The following is a 20,863-nucleotide window of genomic DNA, read 5'->3' as shown; positions in this document are numbered from 1 at the left end:
TAGCTCTTAGGTAATGGTTCATGAACCATACACCAGCTACCATTGTCCTGGGTGAATGGCCCAAAGTAGACTATGCTAGTAAAGGGAACACTGGTTGGAACTATTGCAGCCCATCTGAAGAGCTGAGAGGATTTGTGAGGAGCTAAAGTTGTTTGGAGCAAGATGTTTGCCTTTCCTGACTTCAACTCCAGAAAAGGGTGTACTTTCAGAAATGCATTTTTATAATAGTAAACACATTTCAGTCAATATGCAAAGGATAGAAGTTATGCTTCTATGTTGTTTTCTTGAGAAATTATCTCATCTTTCTTGTATTAGAAATGATCACTCATCGGTGTTGAGTCTAATGAATAAGCTTGGCGTGTTACAGCATAGTCTGTATAGATTTGCCTTTCCCCTAGCAAAAGGGACAGATGAAACTCTGCCCACTTTATCTACATCATCTCCAAGCCCATTAGTTTTCATTTTTCCAAACTCTGAGGACTAAACGAAGCATAAATTCTGACACTTTTCTTTAACCTCCTCATTTTTAAAATTAGGGGCTATATATGGCATTCTCTGGGGTGTCTTCCAATGCTAATAATCCATGCTTCTGAGAGAGTATTAAACTCTCTATATTACAATCTGTGGATTAGTAAAGTTTTCTTTTCTGACATGGTAGGTAGAATACTTACAAGGAGTTCAGACTTTTGAATAGGAAATATCACTTGGGCTTTACATGAAACTCTGAGCGATTAAAGTGAAACAAACTTACATTCAGTTTAGCGTTTTATTGCCTGGATAAGCCAAAACTTGTAGCTCAATTGTCTTCCCATATAACCCATGAAACCCAGAGACTCAAGCATTACTTTAGGCACAGTTATGATGTGGAAGTGTTGACACTTCTGTAAAGCATTTACAACTTAATTGTGGACTGTACACACTTCATATCAAGAAGGTGGAGTGCATGGCAGGGAACGTGGGAGATGAAAGAGCTTCCTTCCATTCAAAGGCCCACCTACTGGAAGCCTCTTGGCACGGTGACCAATGTGTCCTTCAAGAAATTTGCTGACTACATCTGAGAGGCACCTCTAGTATTAGCTCTTCTCACCAAGGCACGGAGTTTGGGCGGGCCATATTTACACCCACTGTGACTCTGTCACGCCCTTGTTGTCAACTTTCTTTTGTTAGCCTGTCTTCTGTTACCAAGAACATCGATTTATAAGGAAAAACCTTATTTTTTTTCCAGCTCTGCAGGGTCCAGATCAATGTGCCAGGGCTGGTGATTGTCTTCTGTCTACTTTGCTTACTCATTTAACACTTGTAGTCCTGGCTGGCCTGGGACTCACTAAGTAGCCAAGGCTGGTCTCAAACTTTCAGTGAGCTTCATACCTCTGACTTGCAAGTGCTAATATTATAGGCATTCTTGTGCCACTGAAGCCAGGATGGCTTTCTTTCTTTTTTTTTTTCCTTTTATTTTATTTTAAGGATGGCTTTCTTGATGGCATAGCAACTAATATGCTACCATTTCTGTAAATTGATGATGGAATGTGCAAAAACATTTTATATTTATCTGTATAGATGTGTAAACACTGCAGTAGACATAGAAAGAAACTAGTAACAGCGCAGCAATGACCACCAACTGCAGGGTTTGGGGATGGATGCTGAGCATTAATGGGACAAGGAGCAGTAATGGTTAAATAACTTTGCACTGGATGTTATTTTTCATGCCTTTTGTTCTGAGACATGTTATTTTAGTTCTTTAGACCATGAGACAGAGGTTCAGGAGATCAGAGCAAACTGGTATCCTCTGACATGACAGGACCACTGAACCCACAAATTCATAGCAGCAGTGGTTGCCTGTACAAGACCCACACAAGACCAAGACAGTCAACATTCTAGCATGGAGGGAGAAGAAGTTTCAAAGCTCCCACCCTTAACTGCAAAACTCTGGCCACTTGGGGGTTTCTGGGGGAAGGAAAGTTGATTTTCTTTAAGCGTGTAGTTCCCGATAGACCAACCATGCTCTACCAGATGGTTCAGGAGTATATGGACAGCACAAATTCAGAGTCATGGAGTTATTTAAGTGAAGAAGAAGGAGGAGGAGGAAGAGGAGGAGGAGGGGGAGGAGAAAAGGAAGAGGAGGGAGGAGGAGGGAAGAGGAGGGGGAAGGGGAAGAGGAAGAAGACAACGTGAAGTTGTGGGTGCATAGAAAGGTGGGAGTAGGTCTGGAAGAGTTAGGGGAGGAGTAAGGGATGAATACAATCAAAATACATTACGTGAAATTCTGAAGGAATTAATAAGATATATTTATACAGATATAGTCATATAGTCAAGGAAGAAGGCTCTGTTGATCAAGACTCAGATTCATCCACCATGGTGAAATGTAAAAGTAAGTAGGAAAAACTTCCTGGTTTTCTACTCTTTGTATGTTATGTTAGTAGTGATTAAGATAGAATGTCAGATGGAGGGAAAAATCTGCTTATTTGTGCAAAGATAGTTTGCATTCCATTTACACGGACATTTAGATGAAAATTCTTTCACATAACAAGTATTTTCATAACACATCAATCTCCCTGTGTATATTTTATGTTTCATGAATCTATGATGACAAAGCCTTTCCCTACTTTCTCATAATGCATAAATAGTAGTTTATTTATATATGAAAAACCTAACATTCAAAAGTATGTTAAAAACATCTATATGCTTACTTTTTATTGATTCTTTGGGAATTTCAAGTCATTCATCTTGACCTGAATCCTGGAATAGTGAGCTAAAATAAATCCTTTCACTTCATAATAAATAAATAAATTAAAAAAATAAAAAAGTAAAACGCATTTTAAAATGTTAAGTGTATAAGTAAAAAATGTAATAAAACTCTAGTTATTGAGAATTCTTGGGAGTGCTTGTTTTTCAATGTAGAATGTTCCATCTTCATAAAATATTAGAAACTGCATTTTGCAACAAATCAGCCTAATTGATTCTGATGTAGGTCTGAGAACTAACAATCTAAAGGACAGGCCTGGTGAGATGGCTCAGCAATTGAAAGGTGCTTGCCACTAGGCCTGAGAACTGAGTTTGATCCCCAGGACCCACATGGCACAAGAAGAAACCACCTCTCACAAGTTGGTCTCTGATCTCCTGCATGTGTGCCCTGGTATACATGTCCCCCTAAAATAATAATGATGGTAATAGTGATGACGATGATGATGATAATAACAGTTATTATTAATAACAAAAGGGACACAGAGCCACAGACTGCAGTCACGCAACAACTATTTTATTGACTATTGGATGCATGCATCTGTCCAGTTTATAAATTATGCTTTATTGTGTTAAGAAATAAGAGCAACTATTTATCTTCTACCACTTTGAACATTCAGTTTTCTACACTGGATTCAAGTTACTGTCACAGAAAGCACACAGGTTGGGACAGTAGCTTTGGAAGCATTTCTGGAAAAATCCAAATTCAATCACAGAGCACAGTTTAACAGAGCAAGTTACACATGGCCACATAGTTACACACGTGGCAAAGGGAAAAGGATCTGAGTTAGTCATGTTCATATTGTGAATTTCTCCTACATAATTCATTAATCCAAAGAGTCTAGACAAAACCAAGCTATGACATTATTTACACTGAGTACCACACCTGGAACTCGTTCTGAGTTATTTAACACAGAGTATATTTCAATGCAATAAATATTTATGGCTAATATTAACAAGTACAATTATAATTTACAAAACATGTGCCTAGTATTTCAAACAGAACATAAAATGACACTAAAGAAGCTTGTGCCATGTAGTTTCACAACTCACTGGAGTGTATCATCTCAAACCCTGTTGTCTCGAATACAAGAAAGATCATGTACAAATCAGTAAAGCTCAGCTTACAGAACAAAATATTTTTTAGGGAAAGCATTTTTACTTTTTTGTTATCATAGTCACTAGCTAAAGCCAATGCAAAGAAAAACTTGAATATGCAAGAGGCTCAAATGATACAATGTGTTCTGAGTTATACCAAAAAATTTCAAGTTTGCCTGGGAGTTAATGAAGTCTTGAATGTATGAAGTTTTATCATCCATTAAAATGATTCTCTTAAGAAACCATAAAGTTATGAGAGTCTCTCCATGTTCTATTACTCTGGAAGTGATTTTTGAATTGGGGGAAATATAAATCATATCTCCTAGAAATGTATGAACTCGGGGGAGGGGGGAGGCAAGAGACAGTGGGATCTGGGATTCTAACATTGCATCCAGACTACTGATTCCTTATTTGAGTTCCTGGTTAAGTGCCTTAGTCCAGGAGTATTTTTTCCTATTAGAGGCCGTTCCTGTAGCCTAGGTCTCTAGGCTCCAGGAAACCATTTATTGTCATATCGTATTTATTTAGTAAGGAAGGGGGGTGAGTGAGTGGCTCTGCCTCTTTCCTGATACACATTCTCCAATGAATCCTGATTCAAAGAAAGCTTGATGGTTAGGACTTGGGTCCTCTTTGACTTTGTCAGTTATTTGTTGTTGATTTGGTTTTTTGGTTGTTTTGGATGTTATTTTAAGACAAAGTGTCACTATGTAGCCCTGGCTGTCCTGGAACTTGTAGCAGTTCTTGTGCCTCAGCCTCTTTGAATGATGGGATTACAAGCATGTGTCCCCAAGCAGCCTGTTCAGCAGGTTTTTCAGTTAGTCACAGAACCATGAGACTTAGTAGGTGCTTGCAACTAATGTGTATCTTTGGGTTGGGATGAGGGTACAAGCTAGGGACTTCCCTGATCAACCAGTTCGTACTGCATCCCAGCCTTGACCTTCGATGTGTCCTTTACCCAACTGGCTTTAATTCTATCACTAGGTCAGGCCTTTGGGCAACATCTAGAGTGGCAACATGGCTTTGTATTAAGTCTTGGGATCTTCATTTCTCATGCAGCCTGAATTTGGGAAGTAAGGCTGGATGAAGGTGTGGAATCAAGAGAAATTCTGCTCTATATTTATATTCTGCCACTTGACTCTTCCATGTAATCTTAGGATTGTTAAGTAATGGTCTTGAGTCATGATTTCATATGCCCAGGAGAGAAGTTCACATTTGAATGCTTGGTGACATTAAGCCCCTTGCTCCCAGCACTTTCAAAGCCACACGAGTTCATTCAGGTTTTGGATAATTTCATGGCCACTGCTTTTCCCCAAGCATCTTGTCCTATGTCTGTGCCTTCCGCTTCCTTATAACATGGGAAGTTATTCCCACTTCTTTGCAGACAACAATAACCCTATTAACTCCCTTGTACCAAGGTGAAGAGACTCTTTCTAGGGGCACCAAAATTACCTGGAAACTTGGGAAGCAATGATGGTCATTTTCCCAGAATGAGCCATAAGGAATAAAGCACTGTTAATTCAGATCAGAGCAAAATGAAATCAGATTAAATTGCAGTGGACGAAACAACCTTTTCCTTTTCAAGGTCAAATGTGGTTTGATTTTGACAGCTCATGCTTTAGTCCCATGGTTCCGTGCATCTTTTAATTCAGTGCTAGATGGTCACAAGTAAGTGAATTTAATACTTCCAAATTCCCACACTAAAGGATGTCAATGGGCTTTTTGGTCAGTGGGAAAAGTATTGGTTTGATGAGGTAATGAGTGTGAGAATGCTTTATAGACTGTGAACATGAGGTAAATGCAATATTCTTTTGAATTAATCATGGACCATAATCGTCTAACAACGATTCCTACATTGAATACATGTGCAACCTTGAAATTTTAAGAAAATATTTAAACTCTATTGAGTGCATTTCTAACATGAGGTTTCATAAAAGGAAATTTGTTCTTCATGTGCTTTTTGTTGACCGCTCTAGATATATGCTCTCCTGAGCATATGTTTGATCTCCCTTTATCTAATAAAGGATGTCTTTAAAGACCCAAATTATAATATTTTAAAATTTCTTTTTATTACCTTTGTTTATCTGTGTGTGTGTGTGGGGGGGGGTTGTGTGTAGGGCATGCATGTGCCACAGTGCATGTGCAGAGGTCAGAAGACAACTTGCAGGATAGTTCTTGCCTTCAACTGCATGGTTTCTGGGGGTGGCATTTAGTTTGTCTGGCTCAGCAGTAAGCGCCTTTACCGGTTGAGCTATCTCACTGGCCATGAATGCCAGAGTCAGAGTGAGAGTGGGGCAGTGTTAAAGTAGCTGTGTCTGTGTGCTGTGGGAGAGGTGTGGCCGGGAGGAATAGCACTCCAGACACAGAAGGAAGGAGAGCTCAGGGTGATGTGCTTTCACTGATTAGCTCATGTGCACATGCACACAGAGAGACAGAGAAGAGCGAGCAGGAGCGAGAGAGATTGGTCCCATAAAAGTAAAGCACTCTTGCTTCCTCTCAGTTGTTAGTTCATTCCATGAAAATGGGGCCAAGGTTAGAGGAATTTTGTAAAATATGCTCTGTTCCTCCCGAACCTCATGGCTAGTTCTATAACCCATTCTCTCACAACCACTCCCTCCCAGTGTGGAGGTGAAGAGATCCAATGGCAAGAAAGTGTGTATCTCCCCACTTTTACCATGATTTGGGGTACACTGTTCAATCAGTCCTCATACAGTCAGATCCTCAGGGCAATTGTTTCTATCTGGCTTCTGGGGAAAGTGATTTAGCCACCTTTTAGCCCATAGATGAGGATGTCATTCAACACGTCATTCTCCAAACAAAGATAATCCCTTTTACTAGAAGCCATCTGACATATGATGAGGCTGGGCAACCAATAACCAACTGCTCCTCTTGGCGGCAACAAGAACTTTATAACCCAAGTTCTCCCACATCTTACAGTCAAGTTCATTTACTTCTGTTTAGTGTGCACGTTGCTAACAAGATGAGGCTGCTTTGTCTGTAGCAGCTTCCGAATAGTTTCCCTACAGGCTCTCCGATCTCTAAGCTGAAAACCAAATTATTAGTGGGGCAAAGAGGCTTTGCTAATGAGACAGAAAGCTAGATTCAGTGGGGAAGTGAGAGCAGCCAGAAGAACTGGGTTGAGCCATCCACATTTATGGGGAATCATAAAATCATCAGCAGGGAGGAACCTTGTCTGCACTTACCAGGGAGGATCATCTTGCTGCCGAATATCACTCCCAATGGCAGCTGTACCTCTCTGCCAGCAGCAGCCCTTGGTAGGGAGACTGCTTTGTTTATTGCTTAATCTATCACTGTTGAGCTGCCTGCCTTGGGGAGGCTCAATTTAAGATAGATTGAAAGGTAGTATCTGTCAATTGAATAAACACAGATGGTTTTCCACAGCAAAAATTGATTTTTTTTTCCTTCACCAAAGACATAAGTGCTAAACGTGATTATCTTTGGAAGCCAGGCATGAAATGGTTCAGCTCCAACCCCTGTATGTTCTGCCCTGGCAGAGAAGGGACACTATATGGGTCTCAGGTTTATCATATTATTTTAGGTTCTTAATTTTAAAATAAAACTTAAATTTAGTTAGAGAGGGGATGGACCAATTAAGTCTTTCCTAATAAGAAGGTCCAGCTCAACCCATTATTTAATTCACTCTATGTTTAATCAGTTTGGGTCACCGGCTGCCAAAAAACTCCCTCCAACTCTTTCATCTACAAGTCACAAGGAAGAAACAAGATTTGCCTTAGGACACCCAGACCTTGATCTTCTCACTGTTTTCTAGTGGCTAGTAAAGACATGCTCTGTCTGTGCCCTGATGTTAACTGAAGGAGACAGGAGGCTGAATCCTGTTCTGGAAACATCTCTAGAAGCAGGTATATCAGAGATGCTAAAACTACTATCACAAATTCCATATGCCAGAATTCTAGACATCCCATCTATGTTAGTAGCTATCTAGGCATGGAGCCATTTATGTTCAAGGCTTTTGAAGGGTTGAGGCAAAAGAGCAAAGTTGTGACACAGTATTTCAAGAGAACAGGTGTGTGAAAGCTAAAGAAGAGCGAAGAACAAGAGTTCCCCTTGAATAATGAGAAGCCTGAGCCTCACGTTTTCTTACGTATCTTTCAGCTTTAATTCTAAAACAGCACAAGCTCATGGCCCTTTATTCATGTGAGTGATGTCAAGGAGTCCCTTGGTAGCAGAACGACCTAGCTCCTTTCATCCTGCCCATGTGCACGGGAGCATGGAAGAGTGGGTGCAGGGGTCTCCAATGACTTGCGGTTGTAAGAGAAACAGAAGTGTACTAACTGTAAGGAGATGGGCCACACATGCTTTCAAGGCATAACTGGAGGAAATGAAGAGACTCAGAGGATCTTAGCACTAGAAGGGACTTAGCTCTGTCATCTCATTTTAAACATGAAAGGGAAGCCTAGGGGAGGAAAAATGGATAGCCAAAGTCATATAGCTAGAGATGAAGTTGGGATAGCAAGACAACTTGGTTCTTTTACCTCCACTGTGTGTCTTGCTTTTCAAACAGTGCAATGTAATTAAGGACTACCAGAAAAGCTGGTGTTTATAGTACATAAAAGCCCAGAGAAAGTGGGAATGAAGAGATTTTGTTCCAGCTGGTACAATTGTAAGCACAGATCCTTACACTGTCTTGGTCCTAATGCCTAAAGCTTCACAGCCAGCCAGTACTTCCCTGCACCAACCGACAGAAAGCTTTTTTTATGTGCTATGTGCTTGCTGTTTATATCTCACCCAGGCAGAGAAAGCTGGAACTAAAATTGCCTTAGGATTTAAGGGATACACATTAGGAAACACTTGTACAACTTGGATTTAGAGTCAAGTGAGTCTGCATATTCAGTCTGTCAGAATTGGCCCATCTTTAAGTTCAGAAAAAGTCAAACCAGGATTTCTCAAGTAAGATAGTCCAAACTTTACAAAGTCCTTTCTGTGCATTTCGAGAGATGGAGCTACCAGGCCAGTCTTTTTCTGCATGCAGGCTATTTCATACATGTTATTTTTAAATAGAAATGAAAATGTACCTGTTTTGGTCAGTTCAAAAATTTAAGGTTCCTGTGACTTTTTTACACATACTCAGACACAAATTCATGTTACTAAAACTATATTAATTTCCTCCACACACTTTAGGGGAACTATACATCCAATATAAACATGATTTTTTTCTTTACAGTTATGATCTTTCTCTTATTGAAAGTACTGTTTCACCATAACAAGGAAATTAAGCCTAAGTAAATATACTTGATTTAAAACATGTATACCAAGAATAAACACCATCCTTTATACATTTATAAATAATTGTTACTTTGATAAAATGAGCAGTTTTTTTCCCACAGAAGGATTTCCCCTCCATGGGTTAACGAAAATTAGAATTTCTATGAAACAAAAAGTCTGACCACAAGCTGTTGCTCTATATCCATACATGGATCTATGTGTTTGGTTGTATTTTGCCTTAACATTTTATATTGGGTGTTTCTCCTGTGTCCTCAGCAACATCTTTTAAAAAGTCAATATTTAGAGGTTTGTTTTATATTACAATGCTTCCAATGTTATAAATGAAGTCCATTCCTCACACATGGGACTCTTTCTTAAAAGAGTTGGCTTCTCATTTTAGGAATGTAAATTAAAGTTGTCCCTTGGTTTACATATTATAGATATTTCTGGAAAAAAGAGTCAAGCCATGTTTTGAAAGCAATCAGCTTCTGTTTAAATAAAATCTTTCACAGAGTAGATATCCAACGCGTGATTTCTCTGCTCTCTTTGTTCACATAATTTCTATGACTTAACTGACGATACTTGCATAGCAGGGCTTGTTGCTTTGAATAGTAATTTCCAATTTGTTCCTTCTTTTTAACAGGAAGATTTGATCTCCATCGGAAGAAGCCCTCCCAAATTGAGACAGAAAATGAAGCCTGCTGGCTTACTTTGAGATACACTAGTGATTGATGCATTTGGATATCTCTCCTACCCATCTGAATCGCTCAGCCTCCTGAAGGGTCTTTGGAAGGTATAGAGATAACAACCAATGGCAGGGCTCCTGGCCATCCATAAAACAAGATCTGGAGTCCTTTAGGAGGCAAGGTTGAGAGGTTAGTCTAGACATACCCCTCATGACAGATGTTCCCATTGATGAGACTGAAGGTGGCCGAGGGGTTGGTGCTCTTAAAGGAGGTCATGCAGGTGGTACTTCTGCCAGTGCTGTGGGACCGGTTCATCAGGCCGGGCTGGCAGCAGAGGAGCTGAGTGTTGAACTGCTTCCTGAAGCTCTTGCTCAGCAGATAGAGGGCAAAAGGGTTCACACAGGAGTTGGTGAAGGCCAGGAGGCGGGCACAGATGCTGGTGACAAAGTGGAGCATGGAGGTGTCCACCTCAGAGTAGTGGTAGGAGCGGTACAGGTAGATGACATGGTTGGGGAGCCAGCAGAAGGCAAAGAGGCCCACAAACACCAGTACTGTCTTGGCAAGCCGCTTGCGGGATTCAATCTGAGCAGAGAGAGAGAGGCAGAGGGGGCTCAGTGTTAGATCAATGAAGACAAACAGAGATAGGGAAATGGATGATGGAGCAGAGCCACAGAAAGAGTTCAATTGTAGATGAAGATAATAAGAGAGAGGGAGAGAGAGAGGGAGAGAGAAAGAGAGAGAGGGGGAGGGAGGGAAAGAGAGAGGGAGAGAGGGAGGAAAAGAGAGAGAGAGAAAGAGAGAGAGAGGGAGAGAAGAGAGAGAGGGGGGAAAGGAAGGAAAACAGAATCAGAAACACAAATTGACAAGGCAGGAAGCAGAAACCCATGAGGTAAAATAGAATATGCTGCTGAGAACAGATCTTTAAACCAAGTTGATTACATGCTTGAATGGATCGCACAATGAAATTCTAGTAAGTGCCCTCTTTTCTCTCCAGAGAGTATTGGGGCAGTTCTACTTCATGCCTTTCCTTGCTCTACAGTTAATTATTTCTTATCCCCTCTGATGTTCAAAACAGCAGCCAGCTTTATTCTTCCTCATTGGCCAAGCTGAGATAAGTCTGTATTATTATTTTTTAATCTCTAGCTATTTCTGGACGACACAGTGAGGAAGGTGATTATACAAAGCAGAGTGAACATCTCTTTTTGTGCTTAACTCCCTTTGTGACTTCAAGGGGGAACTTCTTTCTCATTAAACAATTTAGGGTACAGTGGGTATTTCCTTACTAAAAAGCCTTTCGAATAGGTAGCCAGTTGTACTGACAACTGCCATTTCTCCTTGGTAGGAAAAGAACTTAGGAAGGGAAGCTCTCCAAGGGAATCAGCTATTTTCTTCCATGGAGCTGGGGAGTCTTTTTGTTCTACCATTAAATATATCAAAGATCTGCATTTGGGCTAGGAGGCAAAAAGAAGTGACTGGGGCTAGAGAGATGGCTTGCAAAGGACCTGGGTTCAGTTCCCAGCTTGCACATGGTGGCTCACAACCATCTATAAGTCTACTCCCATGGGATTTAGTGCCTTAGTGCCCTCTTTTGACTTCCATGGGTACCAGGCACACTCATGGTGCAAATACATTGCAGGCAAACACTCATATACATAAAATGAAATACATAAATCTTAAAAAAAAATAAAATTACTGACAAAGAAAGGAAAGCCAGAGCCCTTGGTTTCTACTTGTCCCTCTAGGATAAAATTTCAGGGGGTTATTGGAGATGGAGTGAGGAGTAATATATGGGGATATCCTGCAAGCTGGGACTTGTAGCTCTTATACATGCTCCCATAATTTTCCAATAACCTTCCAAAATAGAAGCTATTACTATTACAGCAATGATAAGAAAATTGAGACCTCAAGAGGGAAAATCAAATCTGGATTTGAACCAGTCATTCTAAAAACCTTTTTTCATTGGTATACATTTTACAGATAGAGATGGGTTTCATGAAGACATTGGTGTTCAAGCATGTCATGTCATTTGACTTCAGTCATCCCTCCAGCTGCTCTTAACCAGATTATCTCTTTTTCCTTCTCCCTCTGCTTCATCTGTGTGGTGCTTCTCTTCCTGGTCAATCAGCATGGTTGGAGTTAAAAGAGGCATCTATAGAAAGCGTTTTTGGAGTCCTTGAAATTATTTTCTCTTTCACAGTTCTGGTGGATTGAATCCAGGGCCTTGTCCATGCTAGGCAAGTGCCCTACCATGGAAATAACCCAAAGCCCTTAAAGATGCATCACTCACTATATCTCAAGAATCTCAAAATCAAGTGATGTGGTCACTTATACACCATACTTGTCACTAACATCCAAAATTAATGCAAGAGGCCACGTGCCTAAGGCAGAAAATGAATGAACACTAAGCACCCACCTGCTTCTTGACATGTATATTGCCTTCCACGGGGAGATTGTAGGCACTCTGAATCAGATTTCGGGCAATGAAGTAGTAGTAGACAGAGATGATTGACAGCGGGATAATGTAGAAAACCAGAAAGGAAGCCATAGAGTGAATTTTAGGGTGCAGCTCATTAGAGTGTGGGTAGGGAGCACAGCTAATGAAGGTTTGGTTGGTATCTTTCACATGGAAGGGATGGAGGTCAGAAAACACAGCCTCTGGGATGGCCAACAGCATAGAGACGATCCAGATCAAGGCAGCTTTGAGACAGATCTTCATCAGGGCGTGTGATGCCTGGATATCCATTGGCCGCACAATGGCTTTGTACCTGGGACAGCAAAAAGGGAATGGTTCTGTGTAAGTTGTTCAAAATCGTTATGGATGATACCACAGCCAGGACCAGGGTGAGGCAAGTTAGGCTGCTGAGGTGCAGAGTTTAAGGAGGTACTCACCATTAGGCTCATGAAAATGTTTACTCTGAATTCTCATGAACCCCAAAGTGAATGCCTTCTGAAATGTGGCACCCTGAGCATGTACCTTGCCTCATTCTAGCTGGTCTATAATAGATGCCTTGAGAAATAACATTCTGTTCTCTCTTTCTCTGTGTGTCTCTCTCTCCTCTCTTTCTCTCTCCTTGTCTCTAATTTTAGTTTAGAGGTTTAAACAATTCTATGTACATTTTCCTATCTTCTTTGTTTAAATTATTATATAATACAATTACATAATTTTCTCTCTTCCTTTTCCTTCCTTTAAAGCCTCCCATCTTCTCTCTCTCTCTCTCTCTCTCTCTCTCTCTCTCTCTCTCTCTCTCTCTCTCTCACACACACACACACACACACACACACACACACACACACACACACACGCCTAAATATATAATGCAATGTGCTCAGTCCATTTAGTGTTACTTGTATGTATATAATTTCTGGGCTGACCATTTGGTATTGAATAACATATTAGGTGAAGTCTTCTCTGGAGAAAACTACTTCCCCCTCTTAGTATTCCTTAGATGCCGGGAGGTGTTTGTCTAGGTATGGACTCCCATGCAATTTCCTATTTAAAAATTATATATATTTATTTATTGTGTACAATATTATGTTTCAAAATATGTATACATTATAGAAAGGCTTAAGCACATTAGCATATGTATTATCTCATGTAGTTATCTGGTTTTTGTTTCTATGAAGCCAATTAAAATTGACTGTGATTTTCAAGCATATAATACATTGTTAATAACTGTAGTCACTGTGCAGTACAATTCACTGTGTCTCTTGATTTTAAGAGTGCTTCTCAGAAAAGCTGATGTTCCTTTCAGTTTTCTTAATAAATTACAGAAATGAATAACAAAGCAAATTGCTACCTAAAGAGAGACACAGAGACAAGGAGCTTATTTTTGTTTTGTAAAATCTTCATTTTGAATCTTCACATTCATTTCTGAGAACCTGGAGTCCTTGAGGACTTTCAGTGACTCTCTTCTTTCTTTCAAAGAATGAGGATTGAACAGGCCATTGAAAATGCTATACCCAAAAGGAGGCCTATAATTAACAAACTAATCTTTGCTTCACCTTCTTACCCTCTTCCTTCTGCCCTGTCTCCTTACTGTTTTGTGAGGTACCTGGGTTAAGGACTCTGAGAAGCAGACACCAGCCTGAAGTCAAGGGTACAAAGGTTTATTGGGGGTGGATACCTGAGCTGAACCAGCTAATGAACTGTTTACTCAGTTACTGAAGAGTTTCTCTTTCTCTTAAACATCTGACCAGAAAATATAGCTAGTTAATGATTGATACTGAAAAGATTTTTGATGTTAAAGAAGTAATCATAGCAGCCATGTTTTAACTTTGGAGAGGATAAATAAGAATAATAGATGGACTGGTAGAAAAAGAGAATGAAGCAGACTTAAGGGGAAACAGAAACAACGTGGTCCTAAGTCATAGAGGGTCCTTGTTTTCTGACCTGTGAACTACTTTTGAACATGCAGCCTCATGTTATAATTGGAATATTCTCTTACTGCCTTTTCTCTTGAATTATTTTAAGTGGCTTCCATTTTTTTTTTAACCAAAAGAGCCTTATAAGAAACAGTCAACCACAATGGTCATTTGAAGCTGCCACCATATTTATTCCCAGGATCATTTCCTCTTTTAGTTAGGGTTTCTATTGCTGTGAAAAGACACCATGACCACGGCAATTCTAAAAAGAAAACATTTAATTGGGTGGCTCACTTATGGTTTCAGAGGTTCAGTCTATTATCATCATGACAGGGAGCATGGCAGCATGCATGCAGATGTGGTGTTGAAGTAGTAGCTAAGAGTCCTACATCTTGCAGGCAACAGGAAGTCAACTGAGACACTGGGCAGTATCTTCAGCACACCTCAAATCCTGCCCCCACTGTGACACACTTCCTCTAGCAAGGCCATACCTACTCCAACAAAGCCACACCTCCTAATAGTGCCACTCCCTATATGATTATGGGGGCCAATTACCTTTAAACTACCACATTTCTCAGGGGTCATTTCCAGCCCTTAAAAGAATAATTTGTCTCTTTGCACTTAAGGGATAGATATGGAAATGCTTAAATCTCCACTACATCTCTGCTTTCCTCTTCTGTTCATGCTCAATCCCACAGTCTGCTTGCATCTGAATCCAGTCCTTCCCAATTCCAGTTTAAGTGTCATCTTGAAGGTTTCTCAAACACTTTCATTCTTTCCCCTAACTTGTCTGAATTTTTTGATAGAGTTATGAGCTCTTCTCATTTTACACTTACTATGCACTGTCTTTAGTTAATTATTTATGATACTGAGGATCGAACCAAGACCTTGCTCATGCAAGCTAGGCAAGCCCTCTCTATAGCCCCATATTTCTTTTTCACTTTTCATTTTGAGACAGTCCTTATAAATTGCCTAGGGTTGTCTTGAACATACTCTATAGCCCAGGTAGGTCTCAAACTTGCAATTCTCCTGCCTCTGTTTCCTGAGTAACTTGGATTATGGGATGCACCACCTGGTCCAACATTAATTCATTGTTTCCTAGGTTTTTTTATGGGTATGTCTTTTTCTACCTGACTTTTTCATCAGTTTCCTCTGGTCTGAAGATTATGGCTTCTTCTCTCCATTTCTTTCTATATCATGCAAAATGTCCCAAGTCCCTTGTTCTACATATGTTTAAGTAGGAGCTCAGCAAACACTTGCTATTGGTTGTAAATATGTAACTTGCAGAAGAGTCTCATTTCCAAGTTCTCACAAATGAGAGAGAGGGGCTTCACTATTACATACTTAGTAATATTCATTCTTTTGTAGATGGGCAAATTCACTCCACTGATATGAGAAACATCTGTGCTTCACTTTTCTTGTGCCAACATTGGAAAGGGTGAAGTATGGTCTTCACAAAATTAATACATCAAAGACTCAAACTAATTGGCTCTTGCGTCCAATATTGGAAACCTTTATCCACAGAAAGGCATGACTCAGATAACTCAGATGATAGTTTTATTTTATTATTTTATTCAAATATTTCAGCCCTTAATATGATTATAATGATCTACTGTAGTCAGTAGAAATTGTTGAGCATAACCCTTTAAAACTCTCAGTACAAGCCAAATGCTCACTATACAGAGAAGACTGGTCCAGAAGAATAAGACAAAATAGTCTCTGAGGTAACTGACGTGTTTCCTGAATTTAAATTAGAATCCTTCAGGTAAACTTTGACAAAACTACAAAACCCTGGATTTCTTTTCCCTCAAGAATAGCACCTACAATCCCCCTTGAAGAAATGTGAGATTCTTATAAGCTGGTTGTAAGATGCCTATAACCAGCCAAAACCTGGAAACAACCTAGATGCCCTTCAACTGAAGAATGGATAAATAAATTGTGGCACATATACACAATGGAATACTACTCAGCAGAGAAAAACAATGACATCATGAGGTTTGCAGGCAAATGGATGGATCTAGAAAAAATCATCCTGAGTGAGGTAACCCAGACTCAGAAAGACAAATATGGTATGTACTCACTCATAGGAGGATGCTAGATGTGGAACAAGGATGACTGGACTGCTACTCACATCACCAGTGAGGCTACCTGGAAAACAGGACCCCAAGAAAGACACGGAGAAATGGATGAGATCTACCTGAACAGCCTGGACATGAGTGGGAGCAATGAAGGGTGAGGGTCGAGGGAAAGAGAGGGGAGATCCTACCTGGATCAAGAAAAGAGAGGGAGAACAAGGAATAGGAGACCATGGTAAATGAAGACCACATGAGAAAAGGAAGAAACAAAGAGCTAAAGAGGTCCACAGAAATCCACAAAGATACCCCCACAAAAGACTGCTGGCAATGGTCGAGAGACAGTCTGGACTGACCTACTCTGGTGATGAGATGGCCAAACACCCTAATAGTTGTGCCAGAAACCCCATCCAAGGACTGAGGAATATGGATGCAGACATCCATGGCTAGGCCCTGGGTGGAGCGCTGGGAGTCTAATTCTTGTGAGAAAGAGGAGTGTTTATATGAGTGAGAATTGTTGAAACCAAGGTTGAATAAAGCACAGGGACAAATAACCAAATGAATGGAAACACATGAACTATGAACCAAAGGCTGAGGGGCCCCCAACTGGATCAGGCCCTCTGAATAGGTGAGACAGTTGATTGGCTTGATCTGTTTGGGAGGCATCTAGGCAGTGGTACCAGGTCCTGGGCTCGTTGCATGAGTTAGCTGTTTGAAACCTGGGACTTATGCAGGGACACTTGGCTCAATCTGGGAGGAGGGGACTGGACCTGCCTGGACTGAGTCTATCAGGTCGATCCCAGTCCTTGGGGGAGACCTGATCTGGAGGAGGTGGGAATGGGGGTGGGCTGGGGGGTAAGGGGAGGGGGGCAGAAAGGAAGAGAACAAGGGAATCTGTGGCTATTATGTAGAACTGAATAGTATTGTAAAATAAAAAAATAAAGAAAAAAAAGAATATTTTTATTAACTATAAAAAAAAATTCAAATAAATAATAAAAAAAGATGCCTATAACCCAGAGTACAGAGCAGTGGAATCTTTTTTTAAAAAAGGTATGGGGGTTCATAAGATATATTCTGATCATGTATTTTCCTCCCCCAACTCCTCCCTGATCCTCTTTACTCTCCCTTACTCCAATCCCTCTGAACTATATCTCAGCAAGCAGATTAGTGGTCTTTGTAGAAGATCCAATTGTTCTCTTTCAAATATGTGACATATACTTATGTCATCTGTGACATATACATATGACATATACATATGACAGTCATCCTTTTCTGATTTTTCTCCAGGTTAGTAGCTCCAGTGCTCTTTTCATCCGGTCTTAATATACTCTAGTTTCTCCTGGCTTGTAACATAGACTTGTGACCAAAGCAGAATCCCCAGGGAAATGGCTGAATGGAGGGAAGGGTTGAGAAAAAGACATAAAGGGAGGAAATTGGAGAAGAATAGAGAAGGAAGCAGGAAGTAGGAGGAGATGTTAGGTAAATGGAGATGACAGAAGGAATAAGGAGAAGAAAGGCCTAAACATTGTCTGCCTCTTTAATACCATGCTGTTGTTGTGTCATGCCCTCACCAATGTATTCCCCTAGACGTTGTCAGTGTAGCTGACTGTCCCAAGGAAGCTAGTGTAAGAGCAGTGGGGAGCTGAAGGGGAATTGGACACCTAAGGAAAAGTCTTTTTTTTTTTTTTCAAGAATAGGCAGTGCTGTCCCAAAGTAGTAACTCTCACAGCGAAACCCAACTCTGCCATGGGAAATTCATGCCCTCCCAAGCATGGGGGTGGCATAGGCACTAGTATTACAAGGCTGAAGATCCTCAAAATGTGCAGAGTTGATACAGCTGTAGCCCTTGTTTCCCCATCTAAGGCTTAGTGGAAGTCATATGAACAAATTAAAGTTGGGCATAGAGTTGAATTCAATCTTTCTTTCCTGTCGCCAATGTATCAAAAAAGACTTTCCTTCACTTTAAATGAAGGATCATAAGCTAAATGACACAAGGAGTTACTCAGTTTCAAATACAGGGTAAAAGCACCCCTCATTGGGCTTGTTGGGAATACCACTCAATAAAGAATAAACAGACATACACATTCAATATACATGTTTTTGTTTATAAATAATACATATACCCTAAGAAAATATTCTAAAGTTATTACTCACTAAAAGAAAATAGAAGCTCTTGGGCAAATGTTTCATTGTACATCTGAAGCAGGAAATGTATCAGATGAACCTCAAATACAGACAGAAAGGAAGTGCTTACAGTGAGAGATTTATAGTAATGAACATAGAAAACTTATTGAAGAGTCTTCTTAGGACAATTTTAGCAATAAAATTAGAGCAGTGGTAATAGATAACTCAGTGAATTTAAACCTATTCATAAATCTATGCTGTTATTTTTTATTTTATGTGTATGTGTGTGCCCCTGCTTGTGTTTATGTGCACCGTGTACATGCAGGTACCTCTGGAGGCCAGAAGAGGGAGTCAGATTCCCTGGAGTTGCAGTTACAGGCAGTTATAATCTAACCAACATGAGAACCAACTTGGGTCCTCTGTAAAAGCATTACTTGCTCTTAACTGCTGAGCCATCTTTCCAGCCCTTTGTTTAAAATTAAAGAACAAAAGAAAAATTCCAACTAACAAATAAGAAGAAATACATTTAGATGATGTCCATTTGTAACCTTCTATATAATCATTGATTCAGGTGAAGACAATAAAACCATTGAGGCTAGAGGTTTGGGAATAATAAGATATTCACACAATGTGCTCACTAAAGATCACTGTTTTGAAAGGATTAGGAGGTATGGCCATTTTGAGGAGGTGTGTCACTGGGGGCAAGCTTTGAGGGTTCAAAAGCCCATACTATTCCTAATTAGTTTTCTCTCTGTGTGAGTCTCTGTCTCTGTCTCTCCATCCCTCCTTCCTTCTCTTCCCTCTTTATCCCCCTCTCTCCTTACTGTGGTTATTGTCCTAACATGTAAGCTCTCAGCTACTACTCCAGCCCCATGCAGGCCTGCCTAGCTGTTGTCATGCTCCTTGCCATGATGTTCCAAGACTCATCCTCTGAAACTGTAAACCCAATTAACTCTTTCTTCTATAAGTTGCCTTGGTCATAGTGTTTCTTCTCAGTGATAGAAAAGTAACTAAGACATAATGTCATCTATCTTATATTTTGTCATTAAAGGTAAAAGTCTTTGCCACATGAACAACATTATTAAATTATAATTGAAATGTGACTGAATGTATCTTATCAGCTCAGGATCTACACCAAGAGCAAGGGATGTATCTTCATAGCTATAGTCACATTGTTCTCTTGGGTTTCTGATTTTAATATCATCTACAACCTGTGAGGTTTTGTTGTGTTCTCTTTTGTTTCATCAGGACTATTTTTAAGCCACTTGTTCATTTAGGGAGGCTAGTCTAATTAAAACTGGATTACATACAAACACACATCAGTCCACAGTGGCTGGATATGAGCTGAGAGATTAAGGAAGAGTGGGGCTGCCATTGTGGGTGGAGACACTGCTTCTGCTGCCTGATGGGCATCTGGTAATGGGTCCTGTGATAGGTGGTCAAGGAGTGAGCCTCAGTTTGGACCCTTATGTTTAATTCATCCTTACATTTAAATAGAAGCCAATACAAATAGAAGGTTTTATAGTTTTCTTCTCTTACCCATTAGACAGGTCTCAACTCTCTCTCCAGGTGAGTGATCTCTGCTTTGGGGGCCATTGTCCCACAGGAAGGTTTCCAGATGATGTAGCTAAGGTTTTAGTGGACTTTCTGAGAGTCTTCAACAGAGATCTTCCTTCCTTAGGAAGAAGTAAGCTTTAAACCTAGGCCAAGGGAGTGAGTCATGATCCATGCTGTGAAATGTAACTGGACTTTAGGTTTTCCTCAAAGAGACCACGAAGCAAATAGTGTGTGTAGATAGAGTCCTTCCACACTCAATACAATCCTAACGTTTACCTGGGGCCTGAAATTTCTCCATCCTCTCCTCTCCTGGAGAGCATAGTGGGCTCTGGGGAAGAGAGAAGCTGTCGCTTATTTGCACTGAAGTGCACTGAAAGTCATTGTGCTCACCTTCCACTATGGAAAGAAGGCTAGTTCCCAGTGAAGAACTTGTAATTCCTCCACCAAGTCAAGGGCTTCAGGTAGCAATATTTCCACATATTTCCTTTCTTCTTCAAAGTCTTGCTTTGCAGCCACCATGTGGGACTTTCTTTTGTATGTCTCTGTGTTTCTATGTGTATCCGTATTGGCATGCATACCCTTGTGTATGTGTGTGTGTTGATCTGTGTATGCACCAGTGTGGACCCAGAGATAGATGTACGTCTTGTCCTCAGTTGCTCTCCACCTTCTTTTTTGAGATAGGATCTCTCACTAGACCTGGAGCTCACTAATTGAGAAAGTGACTGAAAGCCCTTGGGCTCCTCCTGTCTTTGCTTCCCTAAGGGCTGGAATTATAGGTACAGGACACTGTGCTTCGCTTCTTACATGGCTGTGCTTGGCTTCTTCCATGTGGGTGCTGGGGATTTGACTCAGACTGAGCTTTCTCCCCAGCTCCCAGGAATTTCTCTTTTGTGCAGATTTCCAAAGACTAAAGCATGTGTACATGGGGTTCAATCAGCTTGACTCAGTAAAGAATCACCACCACCATAATAGCTGAAGCTCTGA

At 40.5% G+C, this 20,863-nt stretch overlaps 1 protein-coding gene across 1 annotated transcript in view; it reads right to left on the bottom strand.

Annotated features, from left to right (window-relative positions):
- Positions 1-3,235: 3,235 nt before the first annotated feature.
- The window catches only part of Grpr (gastrin releasing peptide receptor), a 39,281-nt gene continuing 21,653 nt past the window's right edge, over positions 3,236-20,863 (bottom strand). Inside the window, exons 2-3 of the mRNA XM_028887775.2 lie at positions 12,178-12,529; positions 3,236-10,346 (exon numbers count right to left, since the gene is read on the bottom strand). Of these exons, the coding sequence (XP_028743608.1) occupies positions 9,960-10,346; positions 12,178-12,529 (739 nt within the window). The 3' untranslated portion in view covers positions 3,236-9,959. The remainder of the gene's footprint in view (positions 10,347-12,177; positions 12,530-20,863) is intronic.

Source organism: Peromyscus leucopus, chromosome X (assembly GCF_004664715.2).
Source record: "Peromyscus leucopus breed LL Stock chromosome X, UCI_PerLeu_2.1, whole genome shotgun sequence".
Lineage (NCBI taxonomy): Eukaryota > Metazoa > Chordata > Mammalia > Rodentia > Cricetidae > Peromyscus > Peromyscus leucopus.
Note: the sequence above shows the minus strand (reverse complement) of the source record. Positions and strands in the feature narration are given on the sequence as shown.